The following is a 25,760-nucleotide window of genomic DNA, read 5'->3' as shown; positions in this document are numbered from 1 at the left end:
AAAAACCAGCTCCTGGATTCATTAATTTTTTGAAGGGTTTTTTGTGTCTCTATTTCCTTCAGTTCTGCTCTGATTTTAGTTATTTCTAGCCTTCTGCTAGCTTTTGAATGTGTTTGCTCTTGCTTTTCTAGTTCTTTTAATTGTGATGTTAGGGTGTCAATTTTGGATCTTTCCTGCTTTCTCTTGTGGGCATTTAGTGCTATAAATTTCCCTCTACACACTGCTTTGAACGTGTCCCAGAGATTCTGGTATGTTGTGTCTTTGTTCTCGTTGGTTTCAAAGAACATCTTTATTTCTGCCTTCATTTCATTATGTACCCAATAGTCATTCAGGAGCAGGTTGTTCAGTTTCCATGTAGTTGAGTGGTTTTGAGTGAGTTTCTTAATCCTGAGTTCTAGTTTGATTGCACTGTGGTCTGAGAGACAGTTTGTTATAATTTCTGTTCTTTTACATTTGCTGAGGAGTGCTTTACTTCCAACTATGTGGTCAATTTTGGAATAGGTGTGGTGTGGTGCTGAAAAAAATGTATATTCTGTTGATTTGGGGTGGAGAGTTCTGTAGATGTCTATTAGGTCCACTTCGTGCAGAGCTGAGTTCAATTCCTGGGTATCCTTATTAACTTTCTGTCTCGTTGATCTGTCTAATGTTGACAGTGGGGTGTTAAAATCTCCCATTATTATTGTGTGGGAGTTTAAGTCCCTTTGTAGGTCACTCAGGACTTGCTTTATGAATCTGGGTGCTCCTGTGTTGGGTGCATATATATTTAGGATAGTTAGCTCTTCTTGTTGAATTGATCCCTTTACCATTATGTAATGGCCTTCTTTGTCTCTTTTGATCTTTGTTGGTTTAAAGTCTGTTTTATCAGAGACTAGGATTGCAACCCCTGCCTTTTTTTGTTTTCCATTTGCTTGATAGATCTTCCTCCATCCGTTTATTTTGAGTCAATGTGTGTCTCTGCACGTGAGATGGGTTTCCTGAATACAGCACACTGATGGGTCCTGACTCCTTATCCAGTTTGCCAGTCTGTGTCTTTTAATTGGAGCATTTACCCCATTTACACTTAAAGTTAATATTGTTATGTGTGAATCTGATCCTGTCATTATGATGTTAGTTGGTTATTTTGCTCGTTAATTGATGCAGTTTCTTCCTAGCCTTGATGGTCTTTACAATTTGGCATGTTTTTGCAGGGGCTGGCACTGCTTGTTCCTTTCCATGTTTAGTGCTTCCTTCAGGAGCTCTTTTAGGGCAGGCCTGGTGGTGACAAAATCACTCAGCATTTGCTTGTCTGTAAAGTATTTTATTTCTCCTTCACTTATGAAGCTTAGTTTGGCTGGATATGAAATTCTGGGTTGAAAATTCTTTTCTTTAAGAATGTTGAATATCGGCCCCCACTCTCTTCTGGCTTGTAGAGTTTCTGCCGAGAGATCAGCTGTTAGTCTGATGGGCTCCCCTTTGTGGGTAACCCGACCTTTCTGGCTGCCCTTAACATTTTTTCCTTCATTTCAACTTTGGTGAATCTGACAATTATGTGTCTTGGAGTTGCTCGTCTCGAGAAGTACCTTTGTGGTGTTCTCTGTATTTCCTGAATCTGAATGTTGGCCTGCCTTGCTATATTGGGGACGTTCTCCTGGATAATATGTTGCAGAGTGTTTTCCAACTTGGTTCCATTCTCCCCGTCATTTTCAGGTACACCAATCAGACGTAGGTTTGGTCTTTTCACATAGTCCCAAATTTCTTGGAGGCTTTGTTCATTTCTTTTTATTCTTTTTTCTCTAAACTCCCCTTCTCGCTTCATTTCATTCATTTCATCTTCCATCAGCGATACCCTTTCTTCCAGTTGATCGCATCGGCTACCGAGGCTTCTGCAATCTTCGCGTAGTTCTTGATACTTGGCTTTCAGCTCCATCAGCTCCTTTAAGCCCTTCTCTCCATTGGTTATTCTAGTTATCCATTCGTCTAATTTTTTTTCAAAGTTTTTAACTTCTTTGCTATTGTTTTGAATTTCCTCCCGTAGCTCGGAGTAGTTTGATCCTCTGAAGCCTTCTTCTCTCAACTCGTCAAAGTCATTCTCCGTCCAGCTTTGTTCCGTTGCTGGTGAGGAACTGCGTTCCTTTGGAGGAGGAGAGGTGCTCTGCTTTTTAGAGTTTCCAGTTTTTCTGCTCTGTTTTTTCCCCATCTTTGTGGTTTTATCTACTTTTGGTCTTTGATTATGGTGATGTGCAGGTGGCTTTTTGGTGTGGATGTCCTTTCTGTTTGTTAGTTTTCCTTCTACCAGACAGGACCCTCAGCTGCAGGTCTGTTGGAGTTTACCAGAGGTCCACTCCAGACCCTGTTTGGCTGGATGTCAGCAGCGGTGGCTGCAGAACAGCGGATTTTCGTGAGACCACAAATTCAGCTGTCTGATAGTTCCTCTAGAAGTTTTGTCTCAGAGGAGTACCTGGCCCAGTGAGGCGTCAGTCTGTCCCTACTGGGGGGTGCCTCCCAGTTAGGCTGCTCGGGGGTCAGGGACCCACTTTAGGAGGCAGTTTGTCCATTCTCAGATCTCTAGCTGCGTGCTGGGAGAACCACTACTCTCTTCAAAACTGTCAGACAGGGTCATTTAAGTCTGCAGAGGTTCCTGCTGAATTTTTGTTTGTCTGTGCCGTGTCCCCAGAGGTGGAGCCTACAGAGGCAGGCAGGCCTCCTTGAGCTGTGGTGGGCTCCACCCAGTTCGAGCTTCCTGGCTGCTTTGTTTACTTAAGCAAGCCTGGGCAATGGCAGGCGCCCCTCCCCCAGCCTGGCTGCCGCCTTGCAGTTTGATCTCAGACTGCTGTGCTAGCAATCAGCGAGACTCCGTGGGCATAGGACCCTCTGAGCCAGGTGCGGGACACAATCTCCTAGTGTGCCGTTTTCCAGGCCCGTTGGAAAAGCGCAGTATTAGGGTGGGACTGACCCGATTTTCCAGGTGCCATCTGTTACCCCTTTCTTTGACTAGGAAAGGGAACTCCCTGACCCCTTGCACTTCCCAAGTGAGGCAATGCCTCACCCTGCTTCGGCTCGCGCACAGTGCGCTTCACCGACTGTCCTGCACCCACTGTTTGGCTCTCCCTAGTGAGATGAACCCGGTACCTCAAACAGAAATGCAGAAATCACCCGTCTTCTGTGTCGCTCAGGCTGGGAGCTGTAGACCAGAGCTGTTCCTATTCGGCCATCTTGGCTCCACCCAGCATTGTTTTTTATAGACTTGTACAGTACCTCTTTCCTTGTGTGAATCAGAATGCATTTTAGACTCATAGACTACCTCAGAACTAATGAACCATCCTGTTAAACACAATTATCTGTTGAATGCCTTCTTTTTGAAAGGTACCAGGGTATTCTTGGAGGAGAATACAAAGGTGAACAGAATACATTTCATGCCCACTGAGTTACAGTTATAAAAAAATAAAGTAGTACCTGAAGGAATAGACGATAGGTATCAAATATTTATGCCCATCATTTGATTTAAAACGTTAACATTTTAACTTCTTTGAATGCAGTCACGGGAATTCCATCTCTGGAAAGTGTCCAGATGATTTTTCATTCTTACTTTTTAAGAAGGTTATTGTCCAATTTAAAATAATATTAGAAGAATAAATTGTCATTTACTGAGGCATGTACTGTTTGAAAGCCTGATTAATAACTCACCCTCTATTAAGGGCAGCTTGAGTAAATTAATAACAGCCATTAATTCTGTTTCCCACAATGCAGCCTTATTCACTTGAGTTCACATTGATTTATGTTCCTTTATGTCTTCTCTGTGTTTATCTGTGTGCACATCCATGCATACATTTGTAAGTCCCACTACAGTGTTGATGAGTGCATCCAAAAGTAGATGTAAGTAGGTCTACTTGTACCCCAAAGTAGAACTGAGCTTTCTTACATGTTTCTTAGAGTTGTTTCTTGAAAGACAACTGATTTGAGGTCTTCCTGTATCTCATTTTGGTGAATATTTTTCCCCCAATGATAGAATCATTCAACCCTAAAATGAACACTTAGAGCAAAGCAGTCTACCAAAGACATGTCATGCTATTAATGATACTAATATGAGTATTACTGGTAAGCTAGTATTTATTCCATATGGCATAAGGCCCCAGAGGGATGGTTGTTACAATACATTATTTTAGCTCTGTACTAGGCACTATTTTAAGTACTGTTACATGTGCCACTCATTGAACCTCACGGTTTTCCCAAGGCAGTAATTTTAGCATACACATTTTATAGATTGAGAAACTGAGGCACAGAAAAATTTAGGGAAAATAGCTAATCAGTAGCAGAGCCTGTCTATAGTCCTAGACAGTCTGGCTCTGGCTCCAGCATCCCTGCTTTTTGTGGGGGTTTGGGGGTGTGTGTGTGTGTGTGTGTGTGTCTTCTTTTTTCTTGAGACAGGGTCTCACTGTGTTGCCCACACTGGTCTGAAACTCCTGTCCTCAAGCAATCCTCTTGCCTCAGCCTCCCAAAGCGTTGGGATTATAGGTGTGAGCTAACTTTGCCTGGCCCATCCCTGCCTTTTGAAACTGCCTTCCAGTACATCACTGTCAGACCTTTCTGACTACACAAAACAGTGACCACCGATGGCTGCCAACTGCCTTTCCTCAGCTCCTGTGTCCCCTGCTTCCACCTGGGTTCCTCCAGTAGGCAGCACTGGCTGGAGACTGGGGAATGGGAGGACGGGAGAGGCCAAGGATTTGCTTACATCCAAGAGTGATGCATCTTATAAATGTTACTACATTCATAGCTGTTCCCAGGTTTTGTTTGTATCTTGTGGAAATGCCTAATATGCAGTGGAACAAATATCAAAAATAAAAATTAAGGAATTTATTTGTAATGATTTTCATAGTAATAGACAAGAAACTGGAATTTACTTGTAATGATTTTCATATTAATAGACAAGAAGCTAAAGTGCTTAGAAGAAGATGCTTAAAAGGAGAACGCTTTAGAAGGAAAATGCTTTAAAAAGTCAAACGTATACTTTTGACGTAAGGAAAAGTGAGTTTAGAAAAATTAAGAGACAGAACATGCAAATAAGCACTAAAATGGAAAAAGGACCAAGGTCAATGAGAATGTCTGTCTGTCTCTCCACACACATATATACATACGATCTCAGTAAAAGAACGAGGAAGATTTTTTCAAATTGTGATTATGCATAAACTCTAATGAATTCGTTTGTAAAAGAATATAAATCTTGCATGACAACCAAGGACAAATACAAAAATACAAAAGTATGGTATCGACTAGTAAGAAAAAATTACTCTAAAATCCAGTATGAGGTAGGGCTTGGGCAAAAACAAACAAATCTTAAGACTATTTTTAACTGTTCAGAGCTACATAAAGAAATTGGCTTTGTCTGGATTAGAGAAGGTAAAGCCAACAAGAAACAAGAGAAGGCAAACTATGTAATTATTGCTTTTGTCACCATTTGGTGGGGGGGGGCAAGGAAAATTATGATCAAACCAAAAAGTATAGGTAAAAAAAAAAGATAAGTGTATATTAAATCAAAGTTAGAAAAAGCTAAAATATGATTCCTCAAGGATCTAGAACCAGAAATACCATTTGACCCAGCAATCCCATTACTGGGCATATACCCAAAGGATTATAAATCATTCTGCTATAAAGACACATGCACATGTATGTTTACTGCAGCACTGTTTACAATAGCAAAGACTTGGAACCAACCCAATTGCCCATCAAAGATAGACTGGATAAAGAAAATGTGGCACATATACACCATGGAATACTATGCAGCCATAAAAAAGAATGTGTTCATGTCCTTTGCAGGGACATGGATGAAGCTGGAAACCATCATTCTCAGCAAACTAACACAGGAACAGAAAACCAAACACTGCATGTTCTCACTTGTTAGTGGGAATTGAACAATGAGAACACATGGACACAGGGAGGGGAATATCACACACTGGGATCTGTCGCAGGATAGGGAGCTAGGGGAGGGAGAGCATTAGGACAAACACCTAATGTAGATGATAGGTTTATGTTGCAGCAAACCACCATGGTATGTGTATACCTGTGTAACAACTCTGCACATTCTGCATATGTATCCCATAACTTAAAGTATAAAATACATATGTATTTCCTTTCCTTGGCTCCTATGCCCTGTGCTTCCACGCAGGTTCTACTAATGGGAGACACTGGCAGGAGACTGGGAGATGGGAGGAAGGGAGAGGCCAGGGTCAACAGGGAACTGGTAAAGAGGCATCAGGGTAAGGCAAAGGCAGCTTCTCTTCCATGGATATATATCCAATTTAAAAAAGGAGAAAAGCTAGAATACAATACACATGGTCTTAGTATATTAATTCAGATTTCCGACAACAGAAAAAACAGATTGTAGGATAGATACCACAAGACCTTGCAAATTGGGTTTCAATCTCACTTTTGATCATCTTTGACAAGTTGTGTGAAATAGGAGAGCTCAATAGGAACAAAAAGGGGAAAAGTTCACTTTAATTTTTAAAAAGAATAAGCCTGATTTCTAAAATACAGACTATTAATTCCTAGAAACCTTTGAAAATTATTTTAATTGGAAAATCATTCTAATCATGTTTGAATCCACAGAAAAGAAGAAGAAAACAGAGAATTATCAAAGTCTGTCTGAAAAAGGTCATTGTCAAATGTGCCATCCCAGAGTCCCTTTGCCCTGCCCACTGCCTTCTGCCCCATGTGACTACTGACTGCCTTTCCTTGGCTCCTATGTCCCCTGCTTCCATGTAGGTTCTACTAATGGGGGACACTGGCAGGAGACTGGGAGATGGGAGAAAGGGAGAGGCCAGGTTAGGGTCAAGAGGGAACTGGTAAAGAGGCATCAGGGTAAGGCAAAGGCAGCTTCTCTTCCATGTTCCAGTGCTCTCCAGATAAGTGCCCCATGCTTCCATCTTCCACTGGGGACCTGTCCCATGGGCTTCAGTGTCACTCTTTCTGCATTTGTTTCTTCTGTGGCTTTCTGCTGTTGCTAACCCCCATGTTGCGTCACCGCCTCCTGTTTGGGTGTCTCTGTTCTTCCTTGCCTGTGTAACTAACCTATTCCCCGCCTTAAACTCCCGCTGCTAGTTATGCTTTAGGTGCTTCCGTTTCCCTAATTAGACCCTGACTGGTACAAAAGCCAACCTCATTTTCTATTTGGTATAGTTACGGTTGGTCGTAAAATTGAGTAAGAGAATGCTGTTGGCATGCTGTATCCAGATTTTAGCAAGACTTTTGACAGATAATGTTACAATGTTTTGTGAACAAAATGGGAGGAATTTTGAGTGGATTAGAAAAAATATTCTTAGGCTGCTGAAGTTTATTAATGTTCGAATCATCTTCATGAAAGGGCTCTAGAAGTTTGGCAGAAGGCCCTGTCCTTGGCCATGTTTTGCTCAACATTATTACCAAAGATTTGGACAAAGACATGAAAAGCAGCTTTATTTAATGTGTGTATAATACAAAGATGGAAGATAATTCACATTTTGAAGAGATAATAAGAAAAAATGGAAAGTCTTGCATCTAATTGCAAAACATAAATTATAAAAATACAGAATAGGAGAGATCAAGTTTACCAGCGTATTATATGGGTATAGAAATCCAGGATTTTACATGACCATAAAGCCAATACAAGCCAGAAATGTGACCTATTAAAAAAAATTAATCTCTGGGTCCCATTAAAAGAGCATTCCTATCAACTGACAAATAGTTACTCCTTCTCATCTAGTATAGGCTAGGAACATAATATTAGAAAGATATTGTTAAATTGAAATAGCCAGCCAGATGCAGTGGCACATGCCTGTACTTCTAGCATTTTAGGAGGCTGAGGCAGGAGGATCGCTTGAGGCCAGGAGTTGGAGAGCATCCTAGGCAACATAGCAAGATGCCTATTCTCTACAGGGGGCTGGGAGGTGGAGCCGGGCATAGTGGCATGAACCTGTAGTCCTAGCTACTCGGGAGGCTGAAATGTGAGGATCACTTGAACCCCGGAGGTCGAGGCTGCCATGAGGTATGATCATGCCACTGCACTCCAGGCTACATAATAGAGCACGACCCTGTCATTCATAGATAAATAGATACATAGATAGATAGATACATAGATAGATAGATAGATAGATAGATAGATAGATAGATAGATAGATAGATAGATAAGATAGATAGATATCTGATAGATAGAAAAAATTTTGAAGTATCCATTTTCCCCAAGCTTTGTAAAGCTTTGTATCATTTACAAGTTGTGTTTACATATACATTTCTTCACTTTTGCCTCACAACAGCCCAATGTAGGATGTATTGTTACCCCATTTCTTAGCCTCTGTTTCCTCATAGGGGTTCAAGTCTTACATAGCTTACTGTTGTGGCTTTAAGCAAACTAGGATACTTGATCATGAGCCCAGCCCCTTTCAATAAAACCCATCTCATTTCAGGACACCTACTGCATCTAGGTAAGAGGGACCCAACTTTTGAAGTGTGGAAGCCTTTACATGTGATGAGCTGTTAAGGGAGATGGGAAGAGACTTACGGGAACATAAAGTCTGTCTTCAAGTATCGTATCTGTCGTATGAGCAAGAGTGAATTCATGTGGCTTCAGGGAAAAGAACTGAGGCTGATTGATTTTTGCTGAATATTTTAAAAATTCAAGCAGACCTGTTGTCTGATAGAGTGATACGCTCACTGTCTTTGTGCAAAAGTTGGTTAACTGACTCTCAGGAGTACTGTAGTAAAATGAATTCCTGCATTGGGTAGGTTAAAGAAGAAAACCTCTAGAGTGACGCCCAACTCTGAGAGTCTGATTGGATTTTCGGTTAATGAGTAGATTTGCAATTTGTAGTTTTAATTCAGTTATTTGATTTACATGTATAGTTTCACTTCCAGCAATATAATTGTTTTTCCTGTAATTTAGGATTAACATACTCTGTTTGTGAAAAAATTTTTAAGAGCCTGAAATGAGGAAGTAAAGCATGACTAGTGTTCGGTGTGATTACCTACACAAGAAATATTGTGCTATTTCCCAGAATATGTCCCCAGAGTGGATGTCTGTGTTTGTTCCATTTCATTCCTAGCTGTAGAATCCTATCAGGAGTGATGAGAGAATCATTTTGAAATGTATTGAAGCCTAGAATAGAGTTTGCAAAATATTATTAAGTTTGCTAAGATGAACCTGTGCAAATGCAAACCGTCAACATACTACTAAAAACTAGCACCTGTGAGGTAAAGGTTCCTGAAGTGACCTATTAAAAGCCACCAGAGTGACAGTGGTTGAAAAAACATAAAATTTACCTTGAGAATGCCTTTCTAGCCTTTTTTCCAGAAGTAGTATAATTTCTCTCCCCCCCACAGGGGATAGTTATTCATGAAGGGCTATAGTAGTTGAGAAAGGAAAATAAAAATTATTTCAAAATTGATATAAAAACAGCACATTCTCCCATAAGAGTAAAACATGCAGGGAATATTAAAGGTTTCAGTGATTCAGAATTAAGGTAACATTTTGCTTTGAGCTTATTTCTGGTTATGTTTAATAAAGAGAAGTTCATAGTCTTCATAGCCACTTGCCGAGGTCTAAAGGTTAGCTTACCTGAGTCCCTGAAAAAGACAGCTCTGTTGTGAATCCTTAATATTTCATGTCTTCCCTGTGAATGATCCAAAGGGCTGTGTGCTCTTGTCATGTTCACTTTTTTTAATTGCAGTGTCTGCTTCTCCCCACCCTTTCTTTAATTCCTTCCCAGACTTACTAATCATAACATAATTCTCACAGGAAGATTGGCGATGCATTGAAAATACTAAGAGAAAAGTGAGGTAAAAAAGCATCTGGTATTTAATTCAATGTATTATCCACCTAAAAATGAATTTTACAGATGGTAATGATCTCTGACAACTTGCCATTTAATAAAATGATGGTTTTTAAAAACAGATCAGTTTCCTACTCGTGTGCTTGATTTTGCATTGACTCAGCAACCCCCAGTACTCTTTCCCTTCTAAGTTGCTGATACAAAGTAGATAAAATAAAATAAAGACTTCCTTGCTGCCCTTGACCAAATCGGTGTCGTCAATCTCTTTATAAGTTCCTCAAAGGCAGACAGACCTGACCTTATTGATTTTTGTATCATTAGTGTCCTCCATGGGGGCTGGCATTTTGGGAGCCTTGCAGTTAAATGTGTATAAATGAAAACGCAGGCACTGAAAACAGGTTTTACAATAAGCTTAAATTTCCCCTTTTAAAAAATAGCTCTATATTAAAGTTTCAAGGTATCTGGGAGCCAGAGAGGAAAATGGCAACTTTCCGCTTGAATGTTCTGTACGTGAAATTTGGGGAGTTTTGATGAGAAATCTAAAAACTTAACCAAATTGGGGCCAGATGTGTTTTGGTGTTCAGAATCTTTCAGATTTTAGGAAAATTATGCAGTAGATACATATTACACTAAGTAACTTCCCCAGTGCATATTTGAATGCACCACTATTCCAATAACAAAAAGTATGAATGGTCACAGTAAGTGAAATAAACTTTTAAAGACTGTACAATTTCAGGTTGGTTCAGGTCAGAATTTGCAGCCAGCTGAGTTCACATCAGACCAAATTTGCCAGCAGATGAGTTAAGAAAACAAAAACAAGTTTGTTCTCAGAGCTTTTATGACTTTAGAGTTGTCTATCAGCATTTGTGGACCTATAATGTTTTGTTCATTAATCAAAACCTTCTGTAATTGTTTAGCAAATTGTCATATCATTTCTAATTTCAAGTGGGCAGGTAAAAATTATTTCTGTTTTCCTCATTTCCCTTGGGAAAAAAAAGGCAAATATCTGAACAGAGTTTGGGGATGATTAAATACAGGTTGAGCATTCCTAATCTGAAAATCCAAACTCCAAAATACTGCCAAATCCAAACCTTTTTGTGTACCAACAAGACGCTCAAAGGGAATGCTCATTGGAGCATTTCAGATTTCTGATTTTTGGTTTAAGAATTCTCAACCAGTAAGTATATAATGCAAACATTCCAAAATAAAAAAAAAAATCCAAAATTTGAAACACTTTCGTTTTCAAGCGTTTCGGATAAGGGATATTCAGCCTGTACTACAGTTAAGTACATCGTTTCACTGAGACCACACAGAATCCTCTGAGATAGGCTCTAGGATCGTTTTCCTTTTACAAAAGCCACAGAGGAGTGAGGGGGTAAGTGATTCATTCTGGGTCACAAAGTTAATAAGTAGCAAAACTAAGAATCAGACTTGGGTCTTTGAACCTTGAATCTCTTCCTCCTTCTTCCAGGTCTTGTTTTCATAGGAAAAGCTTCTGTTGAAGCTAGAAAATGACAATTCAGAGATACATTTGACGAGAGTTAAATGACTATATAACAGTGCCCACAGCCTTCTATCAATTTGATTCATTTCAGTTAGTTTGGCAGAAGTGGGCTGATTGTTGTAAAGTTTAAAGTGTGTTTTGATTGTTTCTAAAACAGATATAATTGAAAACTTTAATTTTGAAGGTGGAATAATAAGGATATTTTTGGGTGCTCTCCCATTTTGTTTTAATTGTTTAGATGTGCCTGGCATCAGAAGGGATGAAAATGGAAGAATCAAAGCTAATAAAAGCAAAAGAATCTGATGGTGGAAGAATTAAAGAATTAGAGAAGGGAAAGGAAGAAAAGGAAATTAAAATGGAGAAAACAGATGAAACCAGGTTACAGAAGGAAGCAGAATTTGAAAAATTGGCTAAGGAAAATGTAAGAGATTCTAAGGAATTGAGAAATTTTGAGGCATTGCAAATAGATGACATAATGGCTATAAAAATGGAAGATCCCAAAGAAATTAGAAAGGAAGAGTTAGAAGAAGATCAAAAATGTCATTTTCCTGATTTTTCTTATTCTGCCAGTAGCAAGATAATAATTAGTGATGTTCCCAGTAGAAAGGATCATATGTGCCACCCACATGGAATTATGATCATTGAGGATCCCGCAACATTAAACAAGCCAGAAAAGCTAAAAAAGAAAAAGAAGAAAAGCAAAATGGATCGACATGGAAATGATAAGTCCACACCCAAGAAGACTTGCAAAAAGAGGCAGTCTTCGGAGTCTGACATTGAGAGCGTCATATATACCATTGAAGCCGTCGCAAAAGGAGACTGGGGCATAGAGAAACTTGGAGATACCCCTCGCAAGAAGGTCCGCACATCCTCAAGTGGCAAGGGAAGCATTTTGGATGCCAAGCCACCAAAGAAAAAAGTGAAATCAAGAGAGAAGAAAATGTCAAAGGAGAAATCCTCAGACACCACCAAAGAGTCAAGACCTCCAGATTTCATTAGTGTTTCTGCTAGCAAGAACATTTCTGGTGAGGCGCCAGAGGGTATAAAAACAGAACCATTGACCCCTATGGAAGATGCACTACCACCCAGCCTATCAGGACAGGCCAAGCCTGAGGACAGTGACTGTCACAGAAAAATAGAAACTTGTGGTTCCAGGAAATCCGAGAGGTCTTGCAAAGGTGCTCTTTATAAAACCCTGGTGTCTGAGGGCATGCTCACCTCTCTGCGAGCTAATGTTGACAGAGGTAAGTAACTTCTACAAACCTGAAAAGAATTCAAAAACCAAACAGAATTTCACCTTTAGACCTATTGAAAACAACTGCCATAAAGAACAATATGGTATCAAAATAATACCTTACATTTGTATATTTCTTTATGGTTTATAGATCATAATTATTTGTTATTTTACTTACATGTTTTCTAGCACCATTAAGGGAAGTGTATTCATTTTGTAGGTAGTTCTCAGGATGTATTTAAAGTAATTTTAATCTCTTCTTTCCCCCAGTGGTATGGGCTGGCTCTTTGTTTTGAAAGATTATTGTTAAATATTCAGAGCTTTAGGTTTGGTTTTGAAAACTGGTGGAATTTCCTGAATCAAGCACATATGTTTGTCAGAATCTTCACCTGTAGGCTCCAGAAGCAAATGCCTTTCTCTCTTCATTAGGTAATCAAAGCTGTAACTGAAGTGGGCCAGGCACAGTGGCTTACACCTGTAGTCCCAGCACTTTGGGAAGCCAAGGCGGATGGATCACTTGAACCGAAGAACTCTTTAAAACATTATAATATCCAGAAAATAGTTAACCTGTTTACCTTTATTCCATTGAATGTTGTATATGAATTCTCTGTTTTAAAATATAGCATCTGCCTGGAGGACTGCCTTTTGCCAAGCTATATTCCAACAAGACATGTGTGAGTCCTAGGTCTAACAAGCCCCAAATGAAGATACTTGAGCCTATTTCATCCCCAGGGATGTCAGCTCAATGAGTTTTAGAGAAATTAGACTGCATAGTGCCCACCAGCAAAGAACTCCCATACCTTGGCTGGTTTTCGAATGGAAAAGCTAGCAGCAGTTAGTCTGTCTCTTTGAGTCATATGATACCTGTTGAATTACATGACAATTAATCCCAGAAGCTCTAAGTCACTTTTCTGCATGTTCCATTATTAAAGATGGTCCAGCATGAATCACTCTGAGAACTCTGAAATAGCTACAGTTAGCTTCATGCAAATGATATGCAAGCAGTCAAGAGGTTGCTCGTGAAGCAACTAACATCATCTCCCCTCGCCCACCCATATACCAAACACATCCTTTCTCTTGAATTTTCTTAGGAAAACGAAGCTCAGGAAAAGGAAACTCCTCTGATCATGAAGGGTGTTGGAATGAAGAAAGCTGGACATTTAGTCAGAGTGGGACCAGTGGGAGCAAGAAGTTCAAGAAGACAAAGCCAAAAGAAGACTGTCTCCTTGGGTAAGTGCCTGTGAGCACAATCACCTGTACTCCACAAGCCTCAAGTGTGGGTGGGATTTTCAACGTAAACAGATCACTAACTACGCATGCTTGTTCTTTGACTACTCGCTCAGCACTGCCTACAATCTTAGTAGGCACCCTAGTGAACACAAATCAAGTGCATCACATCATTCCTGCTGTTATCATGGTCATGTGAATGACAATAACATTCACATTTTGATAATAGTGAAAATATATAGACTTTAGACTTGGACCTGAGTTTGAATCAACATCCCTTCAACCGGGATGCATTTTTCCATCCAAAGCTTAGAATGGATAGTATTAGCATGTTTACATTTTGCCCATTTTACATACTATATGTATTTATTGTTTATAAAATGACAGCTGAAAAATGTAAGGTAAATGAAATTATGCTTCTGTCACCAACTTTATTTTGTTCAAGCTGTCTTCTGTTGCTCTAAGATAAAAATATTAGGTCAAATATTCTGCTGTAGAGAACATTCGCTATATTAATTATATATTGGAATGCAGTATTAAGCAATGGCATGCATCAAGATAAAATCACTAAGAATTATTTTATATTTAACATTATGCCAAAGACTGTTAATAACCATCTTAATATAAAGTATTCTGTTAGTTAGGAGATCCAATACTTTATATTGGTGAGGAAAGTATCTGCATATTCAGTTAGACTATTTTGAAAATTCTTGAGATTTCTTGTCGGCTCAATTTGAAAAGAATACTTTGAATAGAAATAAGTACGTTGTTATATTCACCATATTTTTTCAAAAGTGTGTTTAAAGCTATGCAAATTGTATGCATTGGGTGTATTGTATTTGATTTATTCATAATATTTGCATATCTGTTTGCAGAATAATATATTTTTCCTTAGATGTCACAGTGCTTTAAGTCTGGCTAATTCTAAGGCTCTAGGTCATCACAAAGTAGCGAGGCAGAAATTATTTCCCATAGTGCTGGCTCTTTAAGATTATTTTTATTGAAATGATATATTTATAATTTTATGTATTTCATTTCTAATATTTTTAAAGATCCAAAGTACTTCAAATTAATTTTGCTTATAATTTTATGTATTTCATTTCTAATATTTTTAAAAATCCGAAGTACTTCAAATTAGTTTTGCTTACATTTTGCTTAAGTAATGACATGAAAATCCTCTTATTTCAGTGTCAAATTATAGTTTAAATGCAGAATATCATTTTTAAATGACCTGCAAGCATCTAGACCAGTGCTCTCTGTAGTCTAGAATTACTGCCACTGCCTTGTGGGTCTGCTCACTGATAGAGGAGCAGGTGTTATGTAGGCAGTGTGAGGTCCTAGGGGAATAAAGCAAGCATTGAGGCTCCCCAACAGAAGCATTTCTCTGATGCTTCTATTAGAAACTGCTGAAGCTGTAAGAGAGATTTTCATCAATTTTCTTTGAGGAACAAGATAAATGAAACAATCTTGAAAATCTGTTCCTGAACAGAGATTGGTATGTGGATTGTATGTGTGTTTTTTTTAATCATTTCTGAGGAAGGCACATGTGTATAACTGGGAGATGTTTTTTTATAGCTTTAAATTAACAGTAAACTTCAGTGCCTTTTCCTCCTTTCTCCCTTTAAATATTGGCCTGTCAGGATTCGAGTATTTGGGTTTGCCTTGTTTAGAACACGCCAGTATAATACTTAAGCAGGGAGAAATGCCATTTCCTGTCAGTCTGCTCTGAGATTTGTAGATGAGCATTTTAAACCTTTTTTTATCTCAGAAAATGTGCTACCTGTTAACTGTAGCCAAGAAAAATTCTCTCAGTATTGACAGATCTAATTTTATAGACTTCTCTAAGAAAAACATAAATGATTATTATTGTTCTCTTTTTAAGAAAAGTCTCAAGAGACCTTATGAGTTACGTCTTACATTTTCAGTTTTCTTTTGGGTATTCAGAGTATTTGAAAAATTCACAACTTATAGACAGCTTTCTGATAGTATTTAATTAGTATCCAGTTGTATCTGATTTTCCATCAGAATAAACATTTTTTAACTAAATGAGAAATGGTGATGTTATTAACGGAAAAACATCACCTCCACCCATTACCCTCTATTGCTTTGATAGAACTTAGTACAGTAGTTCCCCCTTAGCCATATTTTTGCTTTCTGCGGTTTTGGATCTGAAAATACTAAATAGAAAATTCCAGAAATAAACAACTCATGAGTTTTAAATTGTGCACCACAATGAGTAGCATGATGAAATCTCATGCCATCCCACTTCATTCCACCCACTGTATAAATCATACCTTTGTCTATCATATTTCACTGTACAATATGCATGTATAGAAAAAACGTAGCATATGTAAGGTTCAGTACCGTCAGCGGTTTCAGGCATCTAATGGGGGACTTGGAGTATATCCACCTTCCAGTAAAGGGGTGCTTCCGTAATTGCCATTTCCTGTTGACCATTCAGTTGGTCATCTGACCCTCTTATCTCTGCTTCTCAACTCTTGTATATTCCTCCAAAACAGTTGTAGTTAAAAACATTTTTAGGACACCCCTTAGCTAGCAGCCTAACACATTTGCTTCTTATAAGCTGGTACTAAAATTGCTCTCCTCTCCCCAATACACCTTCCATTTTCCATCTACCAGGCACAGCAGTTCTCCTACAGCCTCTTCCATCTGTCTAGGTTGCATGTTAGTTTAATAAATCTCACCTAATGAAAGCCAGAAGCCAGCCTAGGATCCAGCAGGCATGTTGCCATGGCTGTGGGACCCTAGAGACAGCATCAGCCCAGAGATTGCCCAACTTTGCTGGTGGCGTTTCTGAAGTCATTGATGATTTGAGTTAAAGCATGTTGCCTCTGTGCCATTGCATTCATTGAAAACTGGCTTTACTTTGCTCATTGAATATTTTGTCTTTATTGTAGTCAACTTTCCAGAATGTTTTCCTAGTATTAATGCTTTTTGTTTGTGTATGTTTTAATCAAACAGTAGTCAGTACATTTTTTAAAGAAACTAATCTTACGAAACTACCAATATATCATATTACCAATAAGCTTGCCATATATACATGTATATGAATCTGTAAAATGAGAAAATATATGAATAGTGTATGCTTTGTACTGAACTTTATGAAAAACTCCCATGCCAGTGGAGAGAATGCCAAATTCCCCACTTCAGAAATATTCTAATATTATAAATGATGTTTCTACTTTTCTAAGGTAATAACATAACCTGTCATACGAGTTTACTAAGAAAACTGTGTTGGTAAATCTCAAGCATTTCAGAAAAGGTGTTTTTTTCCTTGCACAGAATTTACTTACATGCCCTGCTTCCCAGAGACCCTGTTTTCAAATAGAATATCTTAAAATACATTTCATGTCGTTTTCTATGTCATATTCGGTCATGTGCTGATTGATTCCCCTCTCCCCTTTTAATAGCTCCGCAAAGCTGGATGAAGAATTTGAAAAAAAATTCAACAGCCTCCCTCAATATAGTCCTGTTACATTTGACCGGAAATGTGTACCTGTCCCAAGAAAAAAGAAGAAGACTGGAAATGTGTCCTCGGAACCGACTAAAACCAGCAAAGGTTAGGTGTGACCTGTACCTTCCTGCCATGTGGTCAGAATCTCAACTGACCCTTCAGCTAAGCTTTTAGCTCCCTTTAGACATGTAATTGGATTTGGAATTGAGGCAGTAGGGAGTTAAAATCTCAGGTTGCTTTCCAAGGTTATCCTAGTCCCTTTTTTTCTTCCTTATTTTCTGTAGCCTCTGTCCATTGGCATCTCAGTCTGTATATTTGCCTGTAATGGTGTAGCTAAGCTTTTGCAAAAATGTTACACTGGTCCTCAACCTCCTGCTCTCCAGAATTCTAATTTGGAATGTTAACCTTTTCTTGAACAGAAACTGCTGGTTGAGTCCAGTTCTTCTGTTCCCTGTGTCCGCAACAGGTTGAACTCTGGGACTGTAAATCATTCTTTTCACCTGATAAGCAGATGCTAACTACTCTTTACTGGCATTATAGACCAAAAATCCTCCAGCAACATATATACATATATATATATAAAATTGGTTTTGTTAAATTTAGAAAATGCTTTGTTTAGTATATTCATTTTCAAGTAATCAGCTTCTCCGCTGCCTATATCAGGGAAGCTTTTTTAAAGTTATCAGCATGACTTGGATGGATCTCAGCATTCATCAGTGACAATGCTGCAGTCCTAAAAGGGATTGTAAGAGGGTGGGGGCATTTTCAGTGGTCTCATCACCTGAGACCACTGTTGACATTTGTGGGACAGGCACTGGAATACTAAACATCTTGCCCTTCAAGCACAGTGAAGGACTATACTACCCAAAATGGCAATATTGCTTTCATTGAGAAACTTGTCTTCTGATTTTTCTTAAGGTCTAAAGATTGGTAGGGAAAATGTACCTCTAGTTTTCCATACAGATATGAAAGACTTCATTCAGTTGGCTCTCCTATAAGGACATGGAATAGAGAGATGAAGAACTTGGGTGGCTGAGCTGTAGTTGCTTTCAAGATCAAACTCTAGCAGGATTTGCTGGAAGAGTTCTTTTAATTATCCTGCAAAAGTTGTTGCCTATTGCCTGCTTCATCAAATTGGATAATTTAATCAAATCAGATTGATTCCATTCTTTTGTATTTTAAATAGACCGATTAATTGATCAGGTGTAAATATTAACAAAGAGATATAATTTCATGCATTTTAGGGAATATTTAAGGTATATAGACGAGGGAAAATTACGGTTTATCCTCTGGAGAAACCTGAACCTTTCTCCTTCAAAGCCTGAAAACCCTTTGCACACTGGAATTGACACAACCACACAGGGCCAATTTGAGATCTGTATCTCAAGACAGAACTGAAAGGTTGAAGAAAATTTCCCCTTCATGATTAAAGCCAGGGAAGGTATATAAAAATCATTTTAGAATTAGCTCAGTTTTCCTCTGTGGTTAATAAAAACAAGTCTAGTGAATAAAGAACTAAAAAAGAAATGTTGTTGCATCACCAAGTTTGCTCATCTGAGAAAATAAAATAGGGTCGCATCAAGATCTTCCAAGATAGAAATAAAGTAGACTTGTTGACAGGTAGGGAGCAGCTGAGCACCATAATGGATTGCCAAATGAAATGACAGTCTCTGTGCCCTGGCGATATTTAGGAATATGAAAAGTAGTCCATGAGCCCAAAGATGCCAAGTATCTTGAGCTCCCATAATTCTTGGATTTAAAGTTGCTGATAAATACTTGACAAGCCAATAAAATGGAACTTAATTGATAGATGTGCAGGACGTTATTCCTTCTTCCACTCCCAAAACAGTCACGTTAGAGCTCTGAAGTTGGCTGAATTATCTCTCAGGGAATATAACAATAGATTTATTTTCATAAAGCTATAAAACTCTGAAGTTAGGATCTATTTTCATGAGACCTTCTCTTGGGTCTTAGTTGTCTGTTGTACGATTTTTCTCTCCCAGCTGAGATTAACAGTATTTCTTTTGATGTGAAATAGCTTTTTGGAGCTTTGGATTATACTTCATACAATATCATCTTAACTCTTCTGTTATACCTCTCAAGCCACAAAGTCACTGGTTCTTATATAGTATATCAGTAATTACATATGTGGGAAGTCTTCCAAGACGAGATTTTGTTCTGCCTTCTGATTTGTGAAGCAAAATGCAATTAAAATAAGCAGAAATTAAATAATATATTATCTGTTCAGCAAACTAAAGAAATAGTATTTGTGACTGATTGTAATTTGGCATTAGCAGCACCGATGTACTAGACTACAAGTTATTATTAATGAAATTATCATACCAGCTGTGCTGTAATTGCCTGATCTTTAGGGGATAGAGGAGGTTGTTTTCTTAGACTCTAGACCCTTTCCACCTTTGCATAATGAATCATTCAGAGCAAACATTGTGTGTGAGATCATTAGTTCATTCGTAAAAGAGTATATGTCCATCAGAAACCTAATTTTTCCTCTAATAATTTGCCGTTTGTCTATATTTTATTTTTTCCTTTGTCATCATTCAATATTCATTACATTTTCCTTCATGACTTATACTAGGTGCCTTTTTAGGTACTTCAGCTTACGTAAAATGTATAGAATTTTTCTAAAGTGTAATTTCTAGAAGAAATTTGTATGTATGCATTTATACAGTTGTATATCTCAAAGTCATAGTACCTGCTTGGATTTATTCCTCTGTTTGCCCAGTATCCATATGCGTATTGTATTTCTAAGGAGTCTCTTCCTGTCTTTCCCATGGTCATCCTACTATCTCTGCCCTGCCTCTTATGTCTATGTCATAGGTCTTGTCAAAAACTTGACAATGAAAAGGGATGAAAATAACTTTAAAGGCCACTTTCCTCCAACTTGGGTTATGTTATAGAACAGAGCATGATGGCAGGAATAGGATTTCCCTTTCCTTCTAAAAATGAATTATCCAGTAAATTCTAATCTAACTAACTCACAATGCCATTCAGCTGAATCAGCCCAAACTTAATGTTTTCTGAGTCATCTCTCTGTTATTTTAAAATATTTTTAAAGGAAAGCTTTAAATTATGTGTCTAAATTTAATTGTAACTTCCTAAGAGATTTGTTTTACATGTTTTTACATGTACTGATAATGTATGAAGCATTGTTTACAAAAGTATTAGAAGTCAGTTCCCTGTAGAATAGTAATTTTTCAGTGGAAGTAGGATCATGGAGAAAAAAATTGTGTTGAAATTATGCTTCTCTTGACTTATTAGACTCACTTCTTCACCTTACTCCTTCTATCTTTACATAGTTCCTTGGCCTATTATCAAACATACTGTTGATCCTTCTTATATTTTTTTCAATCCACACTTACATTTTAAGACTAAAATCAAAAATGGTTAAGGCATTGAGTATTTAAAAAAAAATCACAGTGGGAATAAAAGAAGCAGGTTTACAAGATTGAAAAGACAGAATCCCCTCTTTGAGGTGGAGCCAAGCCAATAGTACTTTCAGTCTTGCAGAGCCGAGATGTGATGATAGATCTCCTATTAGGAAATTTTAGCTTCCAGATTGGGCAGAGTTCTGTATCTTTCTCCATAACTGTTTGAAAGTCTCCGCTGCCACCAAATTTCTTCAGGAATATGGTGGCAGCACCTTTGCAAGTGTAAAATGTATACCTGATACAATTTTGAGTTCCTTAACAATGCATGCACGTCCAGCCCAATGAAGTGGCTCCTCCCTCTCTATGAATCTTAACTTGATTGTGACTGATTGACTCAGAGAACTTATTCAAGTCAGTAAATGCACATGCCCTGCAGGTGGGAGCACATTGCTATAAATTATTGCATAGGAATATATTTTTCCATTGGGTGCTCATTACTTACCAGTCCAATACAGAAATGGCAGCCTAGTCTTAGAACAAAACCCTTGCTCTTTATAGATATACATATATATAGTTTAAAAACATGAAACTATAGAACCTGGGCAAAAGCCACCACCACCAGAGTTACGCCTGACATTTGTTTCTGACAACAGATGTGAAGAGCAGGTTCACTTAATTCACCTTACTCACTGACCTTGAAAAAGTATCATGCTAGGCTCATGCTGAAGTGGCTCCTGTGTCACTGCAACTTCTTACCCCCAAAACGTTCATTTTTCAGCAAACCTTGAACATTAATGTTCTGGAAAGGTTATTGTCAATGTCCTTCTGGCACCCCTCCTAATCTCTCGGCTTGTCGTTTGGCCCTTTTGTTTTCTGCCCAGCTGTGAAGTTGAGGTGCAAAGGAGATTGATACCTTCAGAATACAGGTCATCTGCCCAAAAACTTAAGTGGAGACCTAAGCCAGTTTGCATACCAGCAATGAATGATTTTTTTTCCTAAGGAAGCTGAAGCTGATGCAGATATTCCCTCAAGAAATTTGGTAGGGAAAGAGATGGGACGGAAGCTTGAGATACCATGGTAGAGTGAAGAGCAGTTGTGAATATTTGTTTTCTGAATGATTCCTTCTAAAAGCCCTTCTGCATTTTACTTTCTACCATTCTTCCTCCTCCGTGGATACTTCTACATTAATGTAATAATTGACTAAGGAAAAGATGTAATAGTAAATTTCCTTATATTTGCTATTTATTACAGATTTTGACTTTATTTTCTGTAGACAAAATACCCAACATACACACTATGCTGATTGGGAGAAATCAAATTTTTCACTTCTTGACTCTAAAATGGCTGCTTTTCAGTGACTACAATTAGATCTTATCTATTTCTTTTCGAGTTTGCCACTTTCTTTTTTCATCTGAAGTTGTCATTTACTTAGAGCAGTTTTATATCTATAATTTGGGGGGTGGCCAGAAGAAAGGAATTTAAAAAATTTAAGTTTACAGAAGCTCTTCTATGTACAAAACTACTATGATTGTTATTTTTTCATGTTAAAATTGACAAGCTCTATCTTTAGCGTAGTCTTCAAATTACTTTTTAGATTTCTCTGAGTATGATTGGGTCCAAAAATATATATTTCTTTTCTTCTTTCCTAACACACTGCATACGTCAAGTCATTTTGCTTTTGTGAACTACTTCTTTATATCATTCTTCCTATGAGCCAATACCCTATTATTAAGTTATTTTCCTACAGGTAAATCACTAGGATCTTTATAATCCTGAGTAGTAATTTTTCTCCTTTCTCCTACTTTTGTTTTCCATGACTGCCTATGTATCATTCAGGTCCACCAGCCTAGTTTCTTGGGTTGTATAAAACACATGAGGCAGTGATTGCAAGTAGATTTTAGAGACACCTGTAATATTAGTGTAGTAGGTACGTGTGATATATTTTCTTTGTACTTGTTAAATTTATTTTCTTTTCTCTCCTTGCTCACTTTTTCCCAAAGAAGCAAACAGAGAGGCATTTCTAGTTTCGTTTCAAACCACCACTAGCCAGTTTAGAAGCATTTGCTATTGGTTATTTAGAAGGATTGCTTAGTGTAGTCATCAGAAAACACTTGCACAGATTTATGATATCAGTAATAACAGCAGCAGCTATAATTTCTTGAGCTCTTACTTTGTGATAAGCAGTGCCTTAAGAGCTTTATTTATTCATGGAATAAATATTGAGAACCTGTCATGTGCTAAGAACCATTGTGGGCATTTAGATTATATCTGTGGGTGAAAACAACCCTACTACTGCCATCAAGATTACATTATAATGGGGGAACCAGAAAATAAATAAGCCTAAACAATAAGCAAAATATATAATTTGTTTGAAGGTGAGACGTACAGTGGAAAAAGAATTGGTTGATAAAGCAACTAAGCAAAAGATCAACAAGAAAAGACTTGAACCAACACTACAAACCAACTAGAACTAACAAACATATAGAACTCTCCACTCAGTAATGGCAGAATGTATATTCTTCACAAGCATACATGGAACAATCTCCACAGTAGACCATATGCTAATCCATAAAACAAACCAATAAATGTAAAAGGATTGAAATAATGCAGAGCATGTTCTCTGACCATAGTACAATGAGATTTAAAAATCAGTAGTAGAAAAAAATTGGAGAAATTCACGAATATATAGAAATTAAATACACTCCTACATTACCATCACACGAAAAATCAAAGAGAAATCAGAAAGTATTTTGAAATGAATAAAAATGAAGACACAGTATAAGAGACTTTAAGAGATGCATCTAAAGCAAACTTAGAGGGAAAATTATAGCTCTAAATGCCTATATTAAGAAAGAAATCTCAAATAAGTAGCCTAGCCTTCTACTGTAAGACACTCAAAAAAGAAGAGCAAACCAAACTCAAAGGAAGCAGAAGAAAGGAAGTAATAAAGATTAGAGAAGAAGTTGATGAAATGAAATTAATTAAATAATACTAAAACAATAGAGAAAAATCAAAGAAACCAAAAAGTTGTCCTTTGAAAATAACAAAATTGAGAAATTTTAGCTAGATTGACCAAGAAAAAAAAGAGAAGACTCAAATTATTAGAATCAGAGATTAAATAGAAGACATTACTACTGACTACAGAAATGAAAAGGATTATAAAACAATACTATAAACAACTAAAGCCAATAGATTAGATAACATGTATGAAATGAACAATTCCTAAAAAGACACAAACTACTGAAACTGGCTTAAGAAATAGATAACCTTGATAGATGCATAACTAATAAAGACATTGAACTGGTAATTTTTAAAGTACCTGGAAAAAAAAAAAAAAAGCCCAGGCCCAGATGGCATCACCACTGTATTCTACCAAACATTTAAAGAAGAATTTACACCAGTTTTTCACAAATGAATCCAGAAATTACAAGAAAAGTAAATGCTTCCCAATTCATTCTGTGAGGCCTGTATTACTTTAATGTCAAAGACATTCAAGACATTCTCAAGACAAACACATCACAAGAAATGAAAACTGCAGATCAATATCTCTTACAAATATGAACACAGAAATCCTCAACAAAACACTAGCAAACCAAATTCAGCAACATGTAAGAAATTATACATCATGACTAAATGGGATTTTACCTCAGGACTGCAAGTTTGCTTTAATATTCAAAAACCAATTAGTGTAACATACCCTACTAATAGAATACAAAACAGAAACCACTTGATCATCCCAATAGATCTAGGAAAGCATTTGATAAAAGTCAATGCCCTTTAAAAAAAAAAAAAAACTCAACAACTAGGATTAAAAGGGAACTTCCTCAGCCTGATAAAAGGCATCTACAAAAAATACACAGCTAACATGATACTTAATGGTAAAATATTGGATGCTTTCCCCCAGGCAAAGGGGCAATACAAGAATGTCCACTCTCACCACTTATTCAACATTGTACTGGAGGTTCTAGCCAGGGCAATTAGGTAAGAAATAGAAACAAAAGGTATCTACATTAGAAAGGAGGAGGTAAAATTATCTTTATTCTCAGATTACATGACCTTGTATATAGAAAATCCTAAGGAATCCACCAAAAAACTATTACAGCTAATAAATGAGTTTAGTAGAGCTGTGGGTTATAAGATCATTAGATAAAACTTATTGGATACACTTGAACAATGAACAATCTAAAAATGAGATTAGGAACACAATTCCATTTACAATAGCATCAAAAAGAGTAAAGTACTTAGAAATAAATTTAACAAAAGTACAGTATAATGAAAACTACAAAACATTGTTGAAACAAATATGATAGAAATTAATAGAAAAACATCCCATGTTCATGGATTGGAGGACTTCTTATTGTTAAGATGGAAACACTCTCCCAAATTGATCTATAGGTTCAACCCAACCCCTCTTAGAATCCCAGCTGACTTCTTTGTAGAAATTGACAGATGAGCCTAAAATTAATGTGGAATTGCAAGATATCCAGAAGAACCAAAACAATCTTAAAAGAGAAAAAAGTAGTAGTTGATTTCAAAACTAATTACAAAACAATGATAATCAAGAGATGCTATACTAGAATAAAGATAGACATATAAATCAGTGGAATAGAATTGGTAGAGAACCTGTCATAAACCCATACATTTTTGGTCAACTAATTTTCAACAAGGGTGCCAAGAATATCCAATGCGAACCATAGAGTCTTTCCAAAAAATGATTCTGGATCAACTGAGTGTCTACATTCAAATGAGGTTGGACACTTACCTCATACAGTGTACAAAATTTAACTTAAAATAGATCACAGACTTAAATGTTAAAGCTAGAACAATAAAACTTTCAAAGCAAATGGGCAAATCTTTATAACCTCAGATTTGGCAGTGAATCCTTAAATATGATACCAAAAGCCCAAGCAACAGAAGACAAAATAGATAAATTGGACCGTATCAAAATTTGAATCTTCTGTGTTTCAAAGAACACTGCCAAGAAAGTGAAAAGACATCCCACAGAATGGGAGAAAATATTTGCAAATCACATATCTGATAAGAAACTTTTATCTAGACTATATAAGGAATATTTACAACTCGGCAGTAAAAAAGACAGCTCATAAAAACAGGCAAGTGATCTGAATAGATACTTCTCCAAATAAGATATATG

The 25,760-nt window shown here is 37.3% G+C and overlaps 1 protein-coding gene across 12 annotated transcripts in view; it reads left to right on the top strand.

The window, feature by feature from the left end:
- Positions 1 to 25,760, top strand: part of BBX (BBX high mobility group box domain containing) — a 298,070-nt gene that overhangs the window by 249,720 nt on the left and 22,590 nt on the right. For all 12 annotated transcript variants that reach the window (XM_032150240.2, XM_032150243.2, XM_032150247.2 and 9 more), the window contains 3 exons: positions 11,522 to 12,527; positions 13,609 to 13,747; positions 17,176 to 17,324. In XM_032150240.2, coding sequence (XP_032006131.1) covers positions 11,522 to 12,527; positions 13,609 to 13,747; positions 17,176 to 17,324 — 1,294 coding nt within the window. The remainder of the gene's footprint in view (positions 1 to 11,521; positions 12,528 to 13,608; positions 13,748 to 17,175; positions 17,325 to 25,760) is intronic.

This window comes from Hylobates moloch, unplaced genomic scaffold (assembly GCF_009828535.3).
Source record: "Hylobates moloch isolate HMO894 unplaced genomic scaffold, HMol_V3 SCAFFOLD_4, whole genome shotgun sequence".
Classification (NCBI taxonomy): domain Eukaryota; kingdom Metazoa; phylum Chordata; class Mammalia; order Primates; family Hylobatidae; genus Hylobates; species Hylobates moloch.
Note: the sequence above shows the minus strand (reverse complement) of the source record. Positions and strands in the feature narration are given on the sequence as shown.